Genomic DNA, 21,433 nt, shown 5'->3' with positions numbered 1-21,433 from the left:
AATTTGATTGATTGATTGATTAGTTGAAATAAACTCAAAAGTAGTTTAAAAAGGTCAAACTGGACGGAGTTATGGAGACGTACGTTTAATTCTTCACACTCAGCAAGTCAAATGAAAGTCCAAGGTGTGACGACAGGAGTGTAGATTCTTACAGAAAGGCCAAAAGAATCAAAGGTAAAAGGTTCATTTTAGTATCAACATAACATAACATATTTAACAATGAATAAGATAAAAACCTCAGATCCAAAATAAAAATTGAGACAGATGATTAAAAAACAAACAGAGGTTTCAGTGCTTTGTAATTTAGAAGAGGAAAACTAATTTGTAGCCTTTGTTCGTTCTGGGATTAGTTGCTGCTCCTCTTCCTGGCCCAGTAATTCAAGAAATGTAAAAGCTAAGAACTAGAATTACAAGGAGCCGACTCATTTATATCAACACAATCCTCTTCCTGCAGCCAGTTTATCCGAGACAAAACAAATTAATCTACTACATATCAAGCCGTTAACTAGAAGCATTTGAACAGCGAGATCTGATGTTCAACAAACCACATGAATAAATAATAAAATAGTAAAAGAAGAAAATAAAAACACTGAAACTATTTATTCATTCATAGTATTTGTGTGTTACATAAACCAGTAGTTGATTTTTAACCTAACATAAATATTCTGTTTTCACCAAACCACTTATAAAACAAAATGACAATATTCACATGTGATAGAACCTCATCTGTACACGGATAGAACAGCAACATCTGGTCCGACAAAGTAATAAATGTAAATGTCATTCAGCTGAATAAAAATCCTTCTGAGCAGTGACAGCACCTATAGTTGAACAGAAACAGGAAGGGGCAGCACCCAAACAAACTCCAACATCAACAAAACAACAAACAGAACAAAGTAGCAAAAATCACCATTAAACCATACAATGGACCAGGGATTATTAGATAAAGAATAACCTTTTTTGTCTAAAAGTAGAGCAATACAGCTGAAGGTAACTTTATTTTAACTAAACAACACCACAAGTTTGCACCATGAAAAATATCTGAAAGACTAGAGTCACTCAAACTCCAATAAAAACAAATGAGATGGCAAAGCAGCTCTGTAAAGATCTCTGAGCAGCGGAGAAACAACAACAATGAAGGAGATTAAAGAAACTATTTCAAGTTAACAAACTCAGCAGTCGCTCCACCATAATATGAAAATAAGGAGAAGAGACCAACCCCAGCATACAGAGGCTGAGTGAATCTGGTCTGGACTCGGTGGATCAGAGTCATGGTTTCAGAGACGCTGTAGAAACACAGAATACCTGCTCTGTGGTCCAGATAGACTCCTACTCTGGAGGAAACTGGACCTGATAGTGGTGTTTTAACAAGGTTATGATAAAAAGTGCAACTGTCTGTGGTACAATTTAATGACCAAGACTTGTCATTGAATCCAAACTCACATTCATTTGAACTCCCTGCTCTGCCGATGTTTTTATTTGAAACTACGACTTCAGTTCCTCCTCCGCTCCAGTGAACCTCCCAGTAACATCGTCCAGTCAGTCTCTCTCTGCTCAGGACTTGACAACAACCAGCGAATCTGTCTGGATGATCAGGATAAGACTGTTGTTCTTCTACCCTCGTTACTTTTCTGTTCCCCTCAGACAATAACAGAAATCTGTTTGCCGTGTTTCGATCCAGGGTGATTTTTTGTGAATATTTTAGGAATTCAGTTCTGGTCTTTGGTTCTGGTTCTGTCAGTGAACCCTCAACCTCAGTGAGTCTTGGTGAGATGTTTGTCCATGTGTCTCTCAGGACGTCCTGTAGTCTGTCTCTGAGCTCTGACACAGCTGCTGCCACGTCCTCAAAGTGTCTCAGAGGACGGATGTTGATGCTGGATGAGTGTGTCGACTCACTGAGTGCTGGCAGTGAGGGGTAGTTGAGGAGAAACTGGTTGTGATCCTCTGTGTGTGAGAGCTGCTCCAGCTCAGCGTCTTTCCTCTTCAGCTCACTGATCTCCTGCTCCAGCTTCTCCTGAACATCTTTGACTCGACTCACTTCAGTTTCCTGCTGGGATCTGATCTGCTGCTTCACCTCAGAGCTTCTTTCCTGGAGGAGACGGATCAGCTCAGTGAAGATCTCCTCACTGTCCTCCACTGCTTTATCAGCAGAGACATTGATGGCCTCCACCTCCTGTTGAAGCAGCTTCACATCTTTCTCTTGGTCCTGGATTCTCTGATGGATTTGTTGTCGACTCTTGGACAGGTTCACCAGCTTGTGTTTCTTTAATGGTGGAGCATCGTAGTGAGGTTGAAGATGATTCTGACAGTAAGAAGCTGGACACGATAAGCAGGTCTTTACAGCTTTCACCTTCCTGTCAGTGCAGACATCACAGACCACATCGTCAGGTCCAGCATAACAGTGATCAGCTGGAGCAGCTTGGAGTTTAGTCTTCTTCAGATTGTCCACTAGTGCTGCTAGCATGATGTTTCTCACAAGGACAGGCCTAAATCTGAACATTTTCCTGCACTGAGGGCAGCTGTGGATTTTCCTCTGACGTTCTTCATCCCAGTAGTTTTTAATGCAGTTCTTACAGTAACTGTGTCCACAGGGAATCGTCACCGGATCCTTCAGTAGATCCAAACAGATGGAGCAGGAGATTTCCTCCAGACGAACTCCTCTCTGAGCCATTTTACCTCTCAGCAACGACGACAACATTTAAATCAGCCGACTTTTGACTCTCAGCAGGTCTTAGTTACTCCCAGGTTTTAGGGATTAGTCAAGACATGTTGAAAATCTGGAATATCTGTCTCAAAGCAGGAAGAAGACACGTTTTAAGACTGACTCATTTCCAAAAGGTGTGTTCAACTCTTTTCAATATATTTCCTGAAAGAGTTTAGCCTAAGCATATTCATACCCCCAGGAATTTCAGAATAAAAACATTTTATTCAACAACATAGTTTATTTCTGATATGAAACAGTCATAGAAACTTATCATAGCTTTCTTTTGGAGTAGGATAAAACATTTAATGTTCACTGTGATGACTACACAGATGACTGCAACCATAAAAGCCACAAAAGAATCTCACATTAAATGCTGTATTCATGTGATTACAGTCTTTTAGAAGCATTCCTAATTTTGCTATAATGGTGGCCAAAGATCTACATCCCCAAACTGCTGCTCACTCCGAGCCCATAAGGGCATCAAGCAACATGATCTATAAACATCCTGGGTTTCAGACGCCACAATAGAAACATTAATAAAACATGTTTTAGGGACATTACACACTTTCTAGGAAGTTAAATTCCTGAGAAAAGAAAAACACTCAGGAAATACAATTAAAATCAACTTCTGAATAAAACGTGACCAACTGAGCAACTCAAAGGAAACCTTCTGAAAGCAAGCAAACTAAGTCTCCACATTTAATTTAAGCAAACTTTAATAGACCGTCACACTTGTATAAGTTGCATTTCAGCATCAAGTGGCTTTCTGGTCAAACAAGCCCAGCAGGACCGATCCAACAGAATCAACACACCTCAGCGTTTGAACGTTGTGTTACTCAGACAGAGTCTAAGTATGTCTGAAGTCTTCTGGTGGCTGGAAACAGGCTAATGGCTCCCACAGTTTGGCCATTTTCACAGCTCCTCCTGACCTTCACGTTTCATAAATAAAGCATCACTTGTCCTAAGAATCACTTTGGGTGAGATCCAAACTTCCTGTCTGTGTTTGTGAGCGAATGTGTTCACCTTGTTAGTCTGATAGCTTCAGTTTGGGGGAGTCCAATGAAAGACCGTTTTCTGTATCAATGGGAAGCTTTTTGTTTGGGCGGGGTTCTTTCTGGAGTCTGTGAGATGTGTGTGGTAACTTTCCTTTGAAGAAATCCCAATGAAAAGTCTCTTTGCTGTTAATCAGAGTAGTTTGCTTATGGTTTTTATGCAACTTTGACAGGATGTCGATAAGCCTGACATGACCCTGTTATAAACATGACACCTGTTATGAAAATGAGTCTTTATGAAGGTATATGACTGTTGTCATGAAGTGTCATTCAGTAAATGACACTTTTAATTAAAAGTTACTTTAAAAGTACATTAGAAGGACTGGCTTTGTATTATTTTGTAAGTAATGACACTTTAATGCAAAGTTGGCACTTTTAATGGACTTTTAATGCAATTTTTACAGCAACTTTCCATTAAAAGTGTCATTATTTACCGAATGACACTTCCTGACAACAATCAGACATTCATAAAGACGCCTTCATGTTCACGACAGATGTCATGTTTATGATGGTGTCGTGTCAGGCTTGTGCACACCTCGTCAGATAAAGTGTTACCGGTTTTTATTCTTTACTTTCCGTTTGTTGTCTGGACCGGTGACATGACAACTCGCTCACATACATCCAGTCAACAAAAACCCACTCATTTCTCCAGACGTACCTTTTCCCTTTCCCCTGGTCACACAAGCAGGATTCTGGTTAGAGGTTTTGTTTTTGATCAGAAAATCTGCCTTTTTGCATGGAGGCAACCAGCTCATTTATTCATTAATCCTGAAATGTCAGGACAATAAATAAGTAAAAGAAGATGGTTCAATAAACAAGTAGCCATTTTTTTGGTAAGAGTTTATTCAATTCATTTTTTTAAACAAAAAAACCTAAGAATTAACATTTCAATAAAATGTACACTTTGTGTCTAAAGACAATTCTTGGTTACAGTTTAATGTTTAAAAAAATCAAAGTAGATCTTACACTTTTTATTCTATTTCAAGTTTTTGATTTGCATACATAAACAAATTCTGAAAAAAAATATCTTGTGACTTTTTTATAATCAAAAACTGACTGTTTTTTTTACCATTGCCACTAGATAAATACGATTGAAAATATTAAGTTTGCTTCTTGATTTTAAGCTTCCATTACATTTCATTGAAAGTACAAATGAATTTTTATCAAAATGTACTTAATTTACACAGTTTGTTTGAATCAGAACACTTTCATACATCAATTTCACAGCTTACCAGAATAAAATTTCATTTGATCACTTAACAGTAAATTTAATTGAATCTAAATCAACATTTACACTTTTTCCAGTGACAGTTTATATATGAAGACATAAATCACATCTAAAACTGACAAGTGTCTGCGAATTTAGAAACTAAGCCTGAAATATTGAAGCCTGAATCACACATGGCAGGAAAAACCAAATAATATTCAGCAGGGATTCACTCCAAATACTGAATCTGTAAAGGATATTTAGGAAAAAGTACATTTATCATAACTGCAGCTCCAGGGACTGCAAATCAGAGGGATTTTATTCAGTTTTATGACTGTATGACTCTTATGTGACATCGTGTGCAGTCGTCTCAGTTACCCGACACATCATAGGTTTAATCATTAACAGGATAAACACAGTTTCAGTCACAATTTACACACGATATAAAAATTTGAATAACCTTAATGATTGTTTGTTGTCTGAAAACAGAGTCTAATGGAGCAGAAGTTGGCTTCATACCAACAGTTTGGGTTGTCAAAAATAACTCGCCATGAAAGACAGGAGCTTCATTGGACAGACGGGACAACATCCAAACTCCAACATCAAGTAGCTCCATAAAGACGGCTGATCTCAGAGAAGGGAAGAAATGACATTGAGGTTACAGTGACAATGATATAGACTAAAGAGACTTGGGCCAAAGTACAGATTTTAACCAACTGGACCTCAGATCACTGCTGATTATTTCACCTTAATGAACTCAGCAGATGAGTCAACATAAAACAGCCAGATCCCAGCATGTAGCGGCTGAGTGAATCTGGTCTGGACTCTGTGGATCAGAGTCATGGTACCAGAGACGCTGTAGAAAGACAGAATACCTGCTCTGTGGTCCAGATACACTCCTATTCTGGAGGAAACTGGGCCTGATACTGGAGTTTCAACTCTGTTGTGATAAATTGTGGAACTCTTTGATCGGCAGTCAAATGACCAAGAGATATCATTCATTCCAAACTCGCATTTCTCTGACAATCCTGCTCTGCTGATGTTCTTGTATGAAACTGCTACTCCAACTCTGTCTCCTCTCATCTCCACCTCCCAGTAACATCGTCCAGTCAGACTCTCTCTGCTCAGGACCTGATAGTGACCAGTAAATCTGTCTGGATGATCAGGAATAGACTGTTTTTTATTCTTTCTCGTTACTTTTCTGTTCCCCTCAGATAATAACAGCTTTTTGTTCACCGTGTTTGGATCCAGAGTGATGTCTTGTGAATATTTTAAGAACTCACTTCTGGTTTTTGGTTCTGGTTCTGACTTTAAAGTCTCCACCTTGCTGACTTTAACTGGTGTCTTTGTACGAGTGTCTGCCAGAATATCCTGTAGTTGATCTCTGAGCTTTGACACAGCTGCTATCACATCCTTGAAGTTTTTCCAAGGATGCATATAGATGCCCTGTGTGTGTATAAACTCACTTAGGTCTGGCAGTGAAGTATAGTTTAGGAGAAACTGGGTGTGATCCTGTGTGTGTGAGAGCTGCTCCAGCTCAGCGTCTTTCCACTTTAGCTCGGTGATCTCCTCCTCCAGCTTCTCCTGAAGCTCTTTTATTTGGCTGACTTCAGTTTCCTGCTGGGATCTGATCTGCTGCTTCACATCAGAGCTTTTTTTCTGAAGGAGACGGATCAGCTCAGTGAAGATCTTCTCACTGTCCTCCACTGCTTTATCGGCAGATGCATTGATGGCCTCCACCTCCTGCTGAAGCAGCTTCACTTCTTTCTCTTGGTCCTGCAAATTCCGCTGGATTTGGTTTCGAGTCACCTGGAGCTTCTTCTTTTTCTCGGCCATTTCTGCTGCAGCTGGGACTGTGTCATGACCTTTATGGTCATCCATTAAGCAGAGATAACAGATACACTGCTGATCAGTACGACAGAAGATCTTCATCACCTCATCATGACGAGAGCAGATGTTGTGTAGCGGCTCTTTGCACGGGTTCACCAGCTTGTGTTTCTTTAATTCAGGGTCGTCATCATGAGTTTCAAGGTGATTCTCACAAAAGGAAATCAAACAGACCAGACAGGACTTGACAGCTTTCATCTTCTTCCCAGTGCAGACATCACAGACCACATCTTCAGGTCCAGCATAGCAGTGATCAGCTGGAGCAGCTTGGAGTCCAGTCTTCTTCAGATCCTCCACCAACTCTGCTAATATGACGTTTTTCACCAGGACCGGCCTTGGTTTGAACACTGTCCTGCACTGAGGGCATTTACAGACTTTCGTCTCATCTGTATCCCAGGATTGTTTAATACAGATCATGCAATAGCTGTGTCCACATGCAATAGTCACAGGATCCGTCAGGAAATCCAAACAGATGGAACAGGAGATTTTCTCCAGCCGATTTCCTCTGTGAGCCATTTCACCTCTCAGTAACAGCGACTGTGTGAGTTTCTCTCTGTTAAAGACTTGATGACTGAACTTCAATCTGAGCTTGATTCTTTCAGTCAGACTTTGAGCTCTGCCACTGGTTGGGTAATATAAATCAAAGTGAACAAAGATTGTGGTGTTTTATAGCAGGAAGAAGATAGACTCACATGACTTTAGTTACAGGAAGAAGTATTTCAAACCAGAAACTGAATGCTTATTTCTTTAACAGTAGCAGCTTTTGTCCCCTGTCTTGTGTTTAAAATGTATATCCACATTTAATTTTGACATAATTTTGTTAGTTTTAAGAAACTAAAAAAAGTAATGTTTTAACAAAAAACAAACAAACTTCAGATCCTATTTGATCAGCAACTACAGAAAGGAACACTTAAAATTTGTCTGCCACTTTGCTGCTCTTGCACAGGATTTTTGTCCATTGTGGGACAATACATTATATTCATATTATATTCTAAAGCCACACCTGTTACTAAAACCTTTGAACCTGCAGCAGAATGTTAACATATTTGATTTACAAGTTTACAGAGCTGTGGTCTCCATGTGAGCAACAATCAGCCATAATTATCAGGGAAAACTTCCTCATTGCCTCCAATGAGGAAGTTTAGTATTTGACTTTTAGACACATAGATTAGATGTTGCATTTTTATGCTTGTTTCCTGCTTTGTGATGTTCCCTGTATTGTAAATTTGATGCTTCCTGAACAGCTTGATGTTGAAAATGAGAATTTGTTCTCGGCCATCTTGGTAAAATAAAGGTCAAATAAAATAAACTGGATCAAAGGGGGATTTTTGTGGAGCACTTATGTTTGATTATTAACTTTTATTTAATCTGTATAAAAAGCCAATCAGCTCATGAGAGTTAAACTTGCGCTACTTCATTTGGACTAGGTAGATGACGATGGCTGCAGAATGTCATAAATGACGGTGGAATAGTTTATCAGGCAGTTTAATATGACTTTATTAATCTGATCTTTGTGTCATGCTATTATGTTTCGTCTTTGTTTGGTGGAAATGTGTCTTAGCCAACACACCGAATGTTTTCTCAGGAGAAATAACCTTCAGTAGAGCAGAGATCCAGACAGTCTCACTCGTTATCTTTATTATTTTTCTCGATTATACCGTTTCTATTAAAAGGTTTTGCCCCACAGTTGGGATCAAAGAACTCAAACTGCTGTTATCTGGTGAATTACTCACTTACAGTAAGAAATTAATTTATCAAATTCTAAGGATATAAAACAATAAAGGATCCAATAAACTTTTCCCTTTGAGGAATAGATTGGCCATCCATTTACAAACGGTATTACCTGTAAGGGCTTCTGTTAAAGAAATTGTGTATTGATAAAGGTAAAAGCTTTATTTCATGTTTAAAACCACAGGAATTAGGATTCAGTAAAGTTCTATTGAGCATAGGGAAGGTATCTACTAGTTGTGGTTTCCTAAATTCTGGGACCCAAACCTGTCGAGGATCGTAAACCTTTATCAGAAATAAAGACCCCTCTTAGAGTGACCACAAAACTTATTTGCTGGATTCTATGAAGACATTTGCAGTCTTAAAGAGAATATTCCACCCAAAAGAAATGGGTGACTGGTTCCATGGCCTACTAAAAAAAAAAAAAAAAGAATCAATGGATCGGCCCCACCGATCCATGCTTGCCGAGGTGACAAAGCCAGTTGTGGCCTCCCAATTTCAATACAAAGTATTGCTGGTGACCCCTTGCAAACCCACTATCTTTCCAAAACTACTTTGGGGTCCCTTTAGGGTTCTTGAAGGGGATAGGAGTGGTCTACTGAGGCATGTGTGGGCTCTTTTTAATCGGGCAATCCTGTTCTTTAAACCTTTACCCAGTGTGAAGACCTGGGAATGCTGAAGCAGAGAGATCAACCACATTTGAGACCTATTCTTACCTTCCCAATTTCAGTGCAAAGTATTGTTGGTGACCGTCCACTGACCCTTATTGATACTTTCCCTAAAGTGTCTGGGGTGATTACTGGGGCTGCAAAGAAAAAGGTGGTCTTGTTTTGATCATGCAATCCTGGTCTTTAAAACCGAACCCAGCATGACCACGTGGGACACTCCTAGCCAAAGCAGAGGGCTAAAAGGCACTTCTGAACTTTGGTTTTCAATGCAGAATGTGGAACATGGCCCTCTGTGACCATTTGAGGCCAATTTTCCACACAACTCTGGGGGGAGTTCAGGGACTTGGGACTGGGATATGACGACCCCAAAGGGTTTAATGTGATCGTCTGGTCCTGGGCGCACAGACCCGGGAGAGGGTTGTAAATTTGGTCGTACAGAGCCAGCTGTCAGATCAGGACGAGAAGAATAAGCTTGTTATTAAGTCTGTATGACCTGTGACCCTGCAATGACAGAGGGTGACAAGAAAGGTCAACCCTCAGGCTGAGAAATAAAGTCCCTTCAGTGGGTCCCTTTGTTTAGGATTAATTTCTTTAAGGATAGATATAGCTGTTAATTTATCAACTCAGTTGTTTTCTTTCCGACAGGTTTGCTGATTGAATTTTTTTACTCTTTTATGTTGAGTTTTGCTGCCACCAAGTGGCCGAATTGAGTTTAGTTGATGTGATTCATGTTGGACAAGATTTCTGTTGCTGAAAGTATTAAATGCAGCCCTATAGAAAACCTGTTTTAAGTCACAGATATTACAAAGGTCCTCTGTTTCTCCACAAATAAAATGATAAATAATAGCAACATAAAACCATTTAGAAAGGTGTTATCAGTTTTTATTGTACTACCGTTTACTGGTATGAAAGATTTAATGAAATATGCTAAATGTCAGATAAATTCAGTTTATGCACATATTTAACAACAAAGTATCAAATTGATATAATCATGACAGTAAAACAAAAGGAAAATCATGACAGTTGAAATAAAGTCTCATTTGGAGAAAACACAAAGCATCATCTTAATGAATCTAATCAATGCACTTTACTGAATAACTCAATTCATTACCAGGTTTTCTCTGCATAATCAATAGAAATTTTGCTACTCTAGAAATGTATAGACATCTTCTTCAGAAGACTATTTCAGTTTAATAAACTCAGCTGAAGATCCATAGTAAAGTCTAATCCCAGCATGTAGCGGCTGAGTGAATCTGGTCTCGACTCTGTGGATCAGAGTCATGGTTTCAGAGACGCTGTAGAAACACAGAATACCTGCTCTGTGGTCCAGGTACACTCCTAGTCTGTTGAAAACTGGACCTGGTACTGGAGTTTTAATGTTGTTATGATGAAATATGTAACTATTTCTGGAACAGTGACATTCTAAAGACCAAGATTTTTCATTGGATCCAAACCTACATTCATCTGACAATTTTGATCTGCTGATGTTCTTGTATGAAACCGCTACGTAAACTCCTCCATTTCTCCACTCCACCTCCCAATAACGACGTCCAGTCAGACTCTCTCTACTCAGAACCTGAAGAAAAACAGTGAATCTGTCCGGATGATCAGGATAAGACTGTTGTTGGTCAATTGATGTTACTTTTCTGTTCCCCTCTGATAACAGCAGATTCATGTTTGCAGTGTTTGGATCCAGGGTAATCTCTTGTGAATATTTTAAGGATTCACCTCTGGTCTTTGGTTCTGGTTCTGTCAGTAAAACATGCACATTAGTGATCTTCAGTGAGATTTTTGTCCATGTGTCTCTCAGGATGTCCTGCATTATGTCCCTGAGCTCTGACACAGCTGCTGTCACGTCCTCAAAGTGTCTCAGAGAACGGATGTTGATGCTGGATGAGTGTGTCGACTCCCTGAGAGCTGGCAGTGAGGGGTAGTTGAGGAGAAACTGGATGTCATCCTCTGTGTTTGAGAGCTGCTCCAGCTCAGCGTCTTTCCTCTTCAGCTCACTGATCTCCTGCTCCAGGTTCTCCTGAACATCTTTGACTCGACTCACTTCAGTTTCCTGCTGGGATCTGATCTGCTGCTTCACCTCAGAGCTTCTTTTCTGGAGGAGACGGATCAGCTCAGTGAAGATCTCCTCACTGTCCTCCACTGCTTTATCAGCAGAGATATTGATGGCCTCCACCTCCTGTTGAAGCAGCTTCACATCTTTCTGTCGGTCCTGGATTCTCTGATGGATTTGTTGTTGACTCACCTGGAGCTTCTTCTGCTTCTCAGCCCTTTCTGCTGCAGCTGGGACTGTTTCATGGCCTTTATGTTCCTCCATATTGCAGAGGGAACAAATGCGCTTCTGATCAGTACGACAGAAGATCTTCATCACCTCATTATGACGAGAGCAGATGTTTCGTTGGAACTTCTTGGAGGTATCCACCAACTTGTGCTTTGCCAAAGCTGGAGATTCATAATGAAGCTGAATATGTTTCTCACAGTAATTAACAAAGCAAACCAGACATGATTTGACAGCTTTCCTCTTCCTCCCAGTACAGACATCACAGGCCACATCTTCAGGTCCAGCATAGCGGTGATCAGCTGCAGCAACTTTTAGTCCAATCTTCTTCAAATCCTCCACCAACTCTGCTAAAATTGTACTTTTTCTCAATGCAGGTCTTCTTCTGAAGGCCTCTCTACACTGAGGGCAGCTGTAGATTCTCCTCTGATCTCCATCCCAGTATCGTCTAATACAGTTCATACAGTAGCTGTGTCCACAGGGAATAGTCACTGGATCCTTCAGTAGATCCAAACAGATGGAACAGGTGATCTTCTGCAGCTGTGCTTCTCTCTGAGCCATTTTGCCTCTCAGTAACGACTGTGTGAGTTTCTATGTCTTAGAGGTTTAATTAGTTTGAACTTTAATCCAAACATGTGAGTCATTCAGTCAGACTTTGAGCTCTTCCATTATTGTTTTGCCTTCTAAAGGGTTGGGCAATAAACATCAGGCTGAACCAATGTGGATCTTACCCTTATGAAGCAAATCAACCAGGTCATGCAAACTGTAATTTCGTCGCATAAAACTTTTCCTTATTTTGTGCCTCTAATAAGGCACAAACCCACCAGTGTATGCGAATGTCCCACCCAGAGGTTGTACCATTCAGTTTAAACAATATTCAACAAGTTGAACAGAGTCTACATTGTGTCATTACACAATCAAGCAGATAGATACATGCAACACACGTACATCCACTTGTGCATAACCAAATGTCTCAGGGTTTTTATATTGATCTGGAGGCTGAATCTACACCTTGCAGCCCTACTGGACTCTGGAATTACAAACGGGAGCTAAAGTTTTGAAATCACAGAACATTTTTCAAATTGAAGTAATCAGAAGTCAGCAAGATTGTCTGACTGAGGGAGGATGCTCTCCTTCTGCATCAGACATGCTCCAAAGTCTCCACAACTCAACACGCTGTCAGCTACTGGACAGCGAGATGTATTTAGTTTGGGGTCCAGTTCAGAGAGGATACTCAGCTGGGATTAGTCCAAGGTTTGTTTAAAATGTACATCCAGATTTCATGATCAGTTTCTCTTATTCTGGCAGCAGTTTGTCAGTTATAAAAACCTAAGTAATCTCCACCTAAAAAGGTAATTCTTAACACTAAAAACAAACTGCTCTTCAAATTAGACCAACAACTCCATAAAGGAACAATTCAGACAACAGTCTGTAAAGCCACACCTGTAACTAAGAACTTAACCTCAATGAATGTGACTTTTGGACCTGTAGCCTGACAGAAAATTAGGTCAGGCAGTCATTGCTATAATCCATTTACAAGTTGATGATCTTGTTTACAGAGCTACGGTACATGTGTGCAACAACACGCAGGTACAGAATCAGGGAAATCATCTGAATTAGACAGGAAGTGATGTTGCTCTCAACTTCTGCCAGATTCTGTCTTCCTCATCAGCTGCAAGTCAAACCCCAAAGAGAGAAAAAGAACAGCCAGGATGTTTAGATGCCAAAAGAAACAATTACTTTGGTATTAAATCTTGTTCAAAAGTATAGATTTCTATGCTCGTTCCCACGTCAGACCATTTACAGCATGTATTTCTAGTCGAGTTTTATTCTCTCAGAGAAAATGTCTCCACACTTCAGGATGCCCTTTCAGTAGATGTTGGTTTTGTTTGGATCTACATACATCTCATAAATAAATGTTCCCAGTGATGAGGTTTAACTGATTCAGATCCTCTCAGTCACGATCCCTTTGTGCTTTCCTTCACATATCCTGACTTTAGTCAGCTTGAACAAAACCCCAAACTGCAACTACCAGTTTGGGGTTTTGTTCAAGCCCAAAACTGGTAGTTGCACATTTTGTCCACAAGATGGCAGTGTTAAAAAGCTCAGGGCGCCTTTTCCCAGGTTTGGTTCAAATGAATTTATGTATTGCAAGAAGATTGATTCACTTGTAACTGCGAAATTGAAATAACACGAGGTGTGTTGTGTCAGCCATGTTGGTTAATTTTATTGAATTAAATGTTAAATATTATATAACTAAATATTAAAAAACTAAAATAAATATTTCTGGAACATTAGATCCAGAAACTAAAGATGGTGAATCATGTTAAACTGACATTTGTTTTACAAATATCTAGGAGCATTAGATTTTACATTTATTAGGACTTTTAATTCTAAGATCACAAAAAACCAAAATTACAAATAAAAACCCCTGAAAGAACGTTAATACAGAGAGGAAAATCACTTTTCAATCAAAGCCTGTGGATTTTAGGGATTTCCAGAGTTTTTCTTCTTTAAACATTTCCCAATGAACACATTTACAGCCCCAAATTGATGTATATAAACATTTTAAGAATGGGACCACTTGTCTGCGCAAAACGTTTCAAACTGTAGAAATTTAATACAATATTCAGACACAATATTTGTGTCTGAATGAAGCAGACAGTGACTCTTGTTCTGTAAATTTCTACTTTTAAATTAACTTCTACTATCAGCTTCAGGCAGAATTTGATATTTGTCCAGTAAAACAATGACTGATATCCTGATTGATGATCATGTGGATTAATGTGGACAACATTTGGTCTGACAAAGTGAGACATGTAAATCTGATTATTTAAGGTGAATCAAAATGAGCAGAGAGCCTCCATGGCTGAATTAACAGGAAGAGGCAGCACTGAAACCAACCCCACCATCAATAAAACCCCAAACAGGATGACAAAGTAGAAGAAAGATGATTCTCTGAGCAGTGAAGAAATGGAGGTCAGGATGTTTCATCATCAATGATGGAGACTGAAGAAGTTGAAACTAAAGTACACATCTTAAACTAGATTTCAGATCCCTGCTGACTATTTCGGTTTAATGAGCTTTAAAATCGGCATAAACAAAAAACCCAGTACAGACTTCACAGGCCACATCTTCAGGTCCAGCATAGCAGTGATCAGCTGGAGCAGCTTGGAGTCCAGTCTTCTTCAAATCCTCCACCAAGTCTGACAGCATGATGTTTTTTTCCAGATCAGGTCTTCGTATGAACTCTTTCCTGCACTGAGGGCAGCTGTGGATTCTCCTCTGATCTTCTTCATCCCAGTGGTGTTTAATGCAGTTCATACTGTAGCTGTGTCCACAGGGAATAGTCACCGGATCCTTCAGTAGATCCAAACAAATGCAACAGGAGAATTTTTCTTTGTCCAGATGAACTCCTCTCTCAGCCATTTTCCCTCTCAGTTCCTGGGATGTGTGAGTTTCAACAGCTCAACTGCAGTAAAGGTGTCTTAAACTCTGATCAACTCAACATGTCTCTGCAGCGAATGTTTGTGGTTACACCCACTGCCTTATTTAAAATGGGGAGGGAACAAGGAATTATGTTCCTTCAAGTCCAGACAGGTAGGTAGTTCAAGTACCTAAAAATACAAGTGAACAAAAAAGACATACTTTTTTAGAGTGCTTTTTAGAGTGCACTGAGCTTAGTTTATTGAAAGTCAACCTACTATGTCAAATTAACATGAGATCATGTCATTATTCTCAACCTGAATATTCTACCTCATCAGTAAGAGAGTTAAATTTGGAGGGGTAGATCCTGACTGTTATTTAAATTTACTTAAGCAGGGAAAATACTGAAAACAATGCTTAAGTTAAAGGAAACCAACTATAGGATGCATGTATGGTTCATATTTAGATTTTTTTTTTCTTTCAAACAAAATCTCAAAAAGAAATTAATTGGGGTTTTTTTTAACCTAGTTTGTTTTCATCCTGACAGGATTGTTGCTTGGTTTTTGTTGAGTTTTGCTGCCACCAAGTGGACAAATTTTATGAACCGAGTTTACTTGAAAATGGTCAAAGATTTCTGTTGCTGAAATAATTAAATGCAGCCCTAAATATCCGTTTCATGTTTGTAAAGTCTGTGTGTGACCTGAATATGTGTTTATTTCACAAGGAGAGAAACTTTAGCATTATCTTAGACATCAATTAATTATATTTGTATTTTACTTATGTACAGTGTGGCTTTAATGCTACTTAATACATTAAACATTTCTGGTAGGTGAAATTGAAAACCGGTCATAAACTGTCAAAAACTTTGTTAAAAATGTGGCTTATATTTTGTAACATGACATGAGTTTGAAAAAAACGTGTAAAATTTTATCCACTCTAGAGAAGGATTTGTTTTTATACAGGATGTTTTTGTCCGACTGCTGATCTCTCTGTTTGGTGCTGCTGTGTGTGTAAAAAAAACGGCTACAGACCTCCAGACAGCAGCTTTGGATAAACACTCCCTGTTTCTACATGTATTTATGTCCAAAGATAGTTTAGTTTTTTCATATGTGTGTTTGCTGGTTAATGTTTGCAGATTTCATTTCTGTGTGAATGAGGACCATGTGTTCTGTTGACTGTCTTTATATGTGTCTGAATTACAAACATGTTTCTGCAACAAATGACTGAACTACTGAGCCTCTGATACCAAAAGGCTCTTCTGACAGGAAATGCTATAAATTTTAATCAAACTGTGGATGGAGGGTTGGCTTAACAGATATTGCAAAGGTCATCCATTTCCCCAAAATTAAAATGAGAGTAAAATGTGAAATGAAAGATTTTACAAAATATTTTATATTTGGTCATCTTTATTATTATGTAAATGTTCACCAAGATGAAAAATTAACTCGTTATAATCTACTTAATGTCACAAATCTAGATTCAGATTTTCACACCACGTGGATTAATCATTAAAGTAGAAAAACACACCAATCAATCATGATATTTGTATAAAGCCCCACATAGAAAAAAAAACAAATAATCACTTTAATGGTAATCGATACAGAATAACTACATTCAGAATCTCAGCTCTTTTCTACATAAACAGGAAAGATTTTGCTTCTCAGCTGAAATCTGGAAGCACTAAGTTCTGTCTAACTCCAGATTTCACTTTCCAGTCAGTTTTACACAGTTCCCACTAATTTTTATTTTAAAGTTGCAAAACTCATCATCCCATCATAAGGATCTAATCTTCATCCAATAAAATAACTGCTTTCCTGATTGATTGTCAATTGGTTTCCATCAGCAAATCTGTACATGATTTAAACAGCAATATTTGGTCTGTCAAAGCAATAAATGTGAATAATTAGTTTACATTAATCAAAATCCTCCTGAGCAGTGATAGTCACCATGGCTGAAGAGAAACCGGAAAGGGCAGCACCCAAAAAAACCCCAACTGACAATGATCTCTCAGCAACAACGATTAAGATTAAATAAACAAATACAGATTTTAACCAACTGGTCCTCAGATCACTGTTGACTATTTCAGTTTAATGAACTCAGCAGAGGATTTATCATTACAGAGCCGGATCCCAGCATGTAGCGGCTGAGTGAATCTGGTCTGGACTTGGTGGAGGAGAGTCATGGTTTCAGAGACGCTGTAGAAAGACAGAATACCTGCTCTGTGATCCAGGTACACTCCTATTCTGGAGGAAACTGGACCTGGTACTGGAGTTTTAATGTTGTTATGATGAAATGCATAATCATCTTTGATACAAGCTAAACACCAAGATTTGTCATTGAGTCCAAATAAACATTCATTTGATCTTCCTTCTCTGCTGATGTTCTTATATGAAACGGCTACAGCAACTCCTTCTCCTTTCCACTTCACCTCCCAGTAACAGCGTCCAGTCAGACTCTCTCTGCTCAGAACCTGAGGGATATTACTAAATCTGTCTGGATGATCAGAATAAAGTTCATCTTCCATCTCTTCTTCTTCCTCTTTAGGTGCTGATACTTTTCTGCTCCCCTCAGATAATAACAGTTCTCTGTGTGCTGTGTTTGGATCCAGAGTGATTTCCTGTGAATATTTTAAGAATCCAGCTCTGCTGATTGGTTCTGGTTCTGGTTCTGACAGTAGAACATCCACATCAGTTATTGCCAGTTTGATGTTTGTCCATGTGTCTCTCAGGACGTCCTGTAGTTTGTCTCTGAGCTCTGACACAGCTGCTGTCACGTCCTCAAAGTGTCTCAGAGGACGGATGTTGATGCTGGATGAGTGTGTCGACTCACTGAGTGCTGGCAGTGAGGGGTAGTTGAGGAGAAACTGGGTGTGATCCTCTGTGTGTGAGAGCTGCTCCAGCTCAGCGTCTTTCCTCTTCAGCTCACTGATCTCCTGCTCCAGCTTCTCCTGAACATCTTTGACTCGACTCACTTCAGTTTCCTGCTGGGATCTGATCTGCTGCTTCACCTCAGAGCTTCTTTCCTGGAGGAGACGGATCAGCTCAGTGAAGATCTCCTCACTGTCCTCCACTGCTTTATCAGCAGAGACATTGATGGCCTCCACCTCCTGTTGAAGCAGCTTCACATCTTTCTCTTGGTCCTGGATTCTCTGCTGGATTTGTTGTCGACTCTCCTGGAGCTTCTTCTGCTTCTCAGCTCTTTCTGCTGCAGCTGGGACTGTTTCATGGCCTTTATGTTCATCCATAGTGCAGAGATAACAGATACACTGCTGATCAGTACGACAGAAGATCTTCATCACCTCATCATGATGAGAGCAGATGTTCTGCTGGAGGGTCTTGGAGGGATTCACCAATGTATGTTTTTTCAATCCAGGGACATTATTGTGGGCTTGGAGGTGATTCTCACAATAAGAAGCCAGGCAGGATAAACAGGACTTGACAGCTTTCATCTTCCTCCCAGTACAGACATCACAGGCCACATCTTCAGGTCCAGCATAGCAGTGATCAGCTGGAGCAGCTTGGAGTCCAGTCCTCTTCAGATCCTCCACCAACTCTGCTAACATGATGTTTTTCTCTAGTCCAGGCCTCTGTTTGAACTCTTTCCTGCACTGAGGGCAGCTGTGGATCCTCCTCTGATCTTCTCCATCCCAGTGGTCTTTAATACAGTTCATACAGTAACTGTGTCCACAGGGAATAGTCACCGGATCCTTCAGAAGATCCAAACAGATAGAACAAGAATATTTTTCTGAATCCATCTGATTTCCTCTCTGAGCCATTTCACTTCTCAGCAACACTGATTTTATTCTTCCTGTAGATGTGTCCCACAAGAAGCCAAACACAAGTTTGTTACTTACTGATCTGCAGCAGTTTGTGTCGTCAGCTCAGTGATCGTACCGAACCTAAAGCTTTCAGCTGACTTTTATGGGAGGAACCAGGAAAAGCAGCAGCATAGCTGAACTCTGTGCTGAACAGAAGGGAGGAGCTTCACAGCAGTTGTTGGGAGGGCAGAGGATCTCCAAAGACTTCAGATTGTTGCTGCATTTCTCACTTCACTTCCTGTTTTGTAAGCATTTCAGTTCAGACTATGACTTTGGTCTCCAGTCGACCATAATCATTGTTATATTTATTGATCTATTGATCATTGGTCCTATTAGTTTAATTCACTGTAAAGAGTGTCATTGTTATTCATTTGTGTGACTAACAGATATTTTACATTTTGTACTTGTAAAAGCTTTGTTGCATAGTAAAGATCTAAGTTAATTATTGCTCAATGAAGGTTTTACATTTGAAGATATTTAACTCTATAAAACATCTTTCTGTTTAAATCAGTAAAATCAACTGATTTCTTGCATTAAATAAATATCTTACTGTATCAGACGTATTAATTTACTGTGATTAAACAGTAAAACATTCATTAGATAATTTGAACATCTCAGTAGTAGCTACACATCAGAGGTGGATTATGCATTTCTGTCGGTTTGTGAAACTTACTGTCTTCCTCAGGAGTTCAGACAGATCATTGTTATTCTGGTTTATGTGCCTGGACCAGACTACACTTTAACAGCCGAGTTTATAACTGATAGATATAATAAGACACATCATTACTTCAGAGAGAACCATGTTGTTTTAGTGGAGGATTTTAACTGAATGACTACTGTTAAAGTTGTTCAGTGGTGAATAATTAATAAATTGAAGTCTAGTTTTGAATTCACTGTCTGGGAATTGTACATCTGATGTTACAATTCGTCAAAGTAAAAGCTCAGCTAAGATCTTTGTCTAACAGAGAGAGAGAGATGTTAGACACTAATAGAAATGACCAAGTTTATCATCTACAAAAGGATTGCATTGAGTTGTTGAAGAAAGTGACACCGCTAAGAAGGTGACACCGCTAAGAAGGTGACACTGCTAAAAGAAATGCAGTTAAAGTGAAAAAACATCAACTTAAAAGTTGAAACGACAACAAATACAATGGACCTTACCAAGCTCCGCCCAGAAACGCCCCTTGAAAGTCCCACGTGACTTCATGTCTCACATTAACCTCCACGCAGAGTTGAGCTTTTATGGGATTTTTCGTTTCGACTGACTCTGCAGGCTTCAAAGTGTAGAAGTTGTATCGGTACTGCCATTATGCTGTACTTGGCTAAAAGGTTTTCATAATGGATGTGTTTATTATTGACTATTTTTTTTCATTCACTAAACACAAAGAAAGCAAAGCAATAATACTTACACCAGCAGACACTCCTTTGTTCTTATTGATCCTACGACGGTTGAGCTGCAAATGCGGTCGTGCACAAGCTTTGATCCAAGCAAGGCTTTCCGTTTCAGATTTTGGAAATCTGTGAATTTTAGTTCCACAAACACGATCAGGATACCTGACATCACCTGTACAGATACCCCACTGATGGTGGAGAACCAATTTTTTTCAAGTCCTGACACAAAAACTTTCTGTCGGTCTGCTAGTCCACAATGTACATTAGCATGAGTTTGTGAGCCGGTAACCAACGTGATAGCTGCGCTGTGACGTAAAATGGGCATTTTTTAAATTGATAATCAATAAATGTGAACACAATGAGCTCAGAAACAGAGCAGCAGTAGAATATAATCAACATTAACAGATAAAAATTTAATGATTTCCAAAAAGTTGAGAGGAGATGAATTGGATCAGGTTCTGGTTCCAATCTCCAGCGAACGTTTTGGAATCATGATTTTCCTTTTTACAAAAAACTAAATCAATTCACTGTGCAAAAAATCCACATAGAAAAAACCCTAATATTAAAAAAAACATAAGTAATTTAATGAAAAAAAAAAATGTGTTCCTTGAGTTTTAATGTTTTTAATTATCCTTGAATTTAACTAACTAGGTGAAGGTGAAAATCAAGGTTATTTCAAATAGTTTTGGATATGACGCAACTAAAAAACTTTTTTTTTTTAAAAACAAAAAGTTGGCCGCACACCCCCTCCTAAAATATCTAATATCAATTTAAGAAACTGGGGGAAAATTTAAATGTTGTTTTGTATTGTAAAATATATTTTAAACGCCTTTAGTTGAAATTAAAATGTCTAAACGAGGTAAAATCATCCTATGTAAGCGCGTCTATAAACTCGTGTTAATCTTGGTGTAGCGGTGAAAGGAAACTCCGGTTAAACTGGGCCAACATGGCGGAGCTAAAATGTTTCTCAGCTCTCTGTTCTACGACCGGACTGTTTCCAAACAGCACAGTTTTATAACTTTAGCTGCCAGGTGTTATGACAATATCATATTTTCTGGTTTAAATAGTTTTAAATGAAACTTTACTTACCCCCGGTGGAGCTCTCTAGTGGCTTCCCGCCGTCTTCTTCAAATTTTCTTCTTCTTGATATTTTTCTTTAGCGGTTGACCAAAAGGTATGCGTTATCGCCACCTACTGGCATGTGGCTCAAAATGTCCATTTTATGTTATACATATATTTTAATTTGTTTCCCAAAAAAAAGGTAA

The 21,433-nt window shown here is 39.1% G+C and overlaps 4 protein-coding genes across 4 annotated transcripts; all 4 read right to left on the bottom strand.

The window, feature by feature from the left end:
• Positions 1-654: 654 nt before the first annotated feature.
• LOC145548770 (tripartite motif-containing protein 16-like) lies at positions 655-2,671 on the bottom strand. The gene has a single exon (XM_081599708.1). It carries the CDS (start codon positions 2,669-2,671, stop codon positions 1,154-1,156), a length of 1,518 nt encoding a protein of 505 aa, XP_081455834.1. The 3' UTR covers positions 655-1,153.
• A 2,059-nt stretch (positions 2,672-4,730) lies between these two features.
• On the bottom strand, positions 4,731-7,824 carry LOC108167204 (tripartite motif-containing protein 16-like). The gene has a single exon (XM_081600097.1). It carries the CDS (start codon positions 7,364-7,366, stop codon positions 5,702-5,704), a length of 1,665 nt encoding a protein of 554 aa, XP_081456223.1. The 5' UTR covers positions 7,367-7,824; the 3' UTR covers positions 4,731-5,701.
• Positions 7,825-10,106: 2,282 nt separating this feature from the next.
• On the bottom strand, positions 10,107-21,251 carry LOC103480900 (tripartite motif-containing protein 16-like). Its single transcript, XM_081599567.1, has 3 exons — positions 20,186-21,251; positions 14,659-15,150; positions 10,107-11,808 (listed from the first exon to the last, which is right to left on the bottom strand). The coding sequence occupies exons 2-3, from the start codon at positions 14,960-14,962 to the stop codon at positions 10,427-10,429; spliced, it is 1,686 nt and encodes a 561-aa protein (XP_081455693.1). The 5' UTR covers positions 14,963-15,150; positions 20,186-21,251; the 3' UTR covers positions 10,107-10,426.
• LOC103480901 (tripartite motif-containing protein 16-like) lies at positions 17,037-18,912 on the bottom strand. The gene has a single exon (XM_081599566.1). It carries the CDS (start codon positions 18,732-18,734, stop codon positions 17,037-17,039), a length of 1,698 nt encoding a protein of 565 aa, XP_081455692.1. The 5' UTR covers positions 18,735-18,912.
• Positions 21,252-21,433: the final 182 nt, after the last annotated feature.

The sequence above is a fragment of the Poecilia reticulata genome, chromosome 18 (assembly GCF_904066995.2).
Source record: "Poecilia reticulata chromosome 18, P_reticulata-male-v2, whole genome shotgun sequence".
Classification (NCBI taxonomy): Eukaryota; Metazoa; Chordata; class Actinopteri; order Cyprinodontiformes; family Poeciliidae; genus Poecilia; species Poecilia reticulata.
This window is presented reverse-complemented; position numbering and strand designations above follow the sequence as displayed.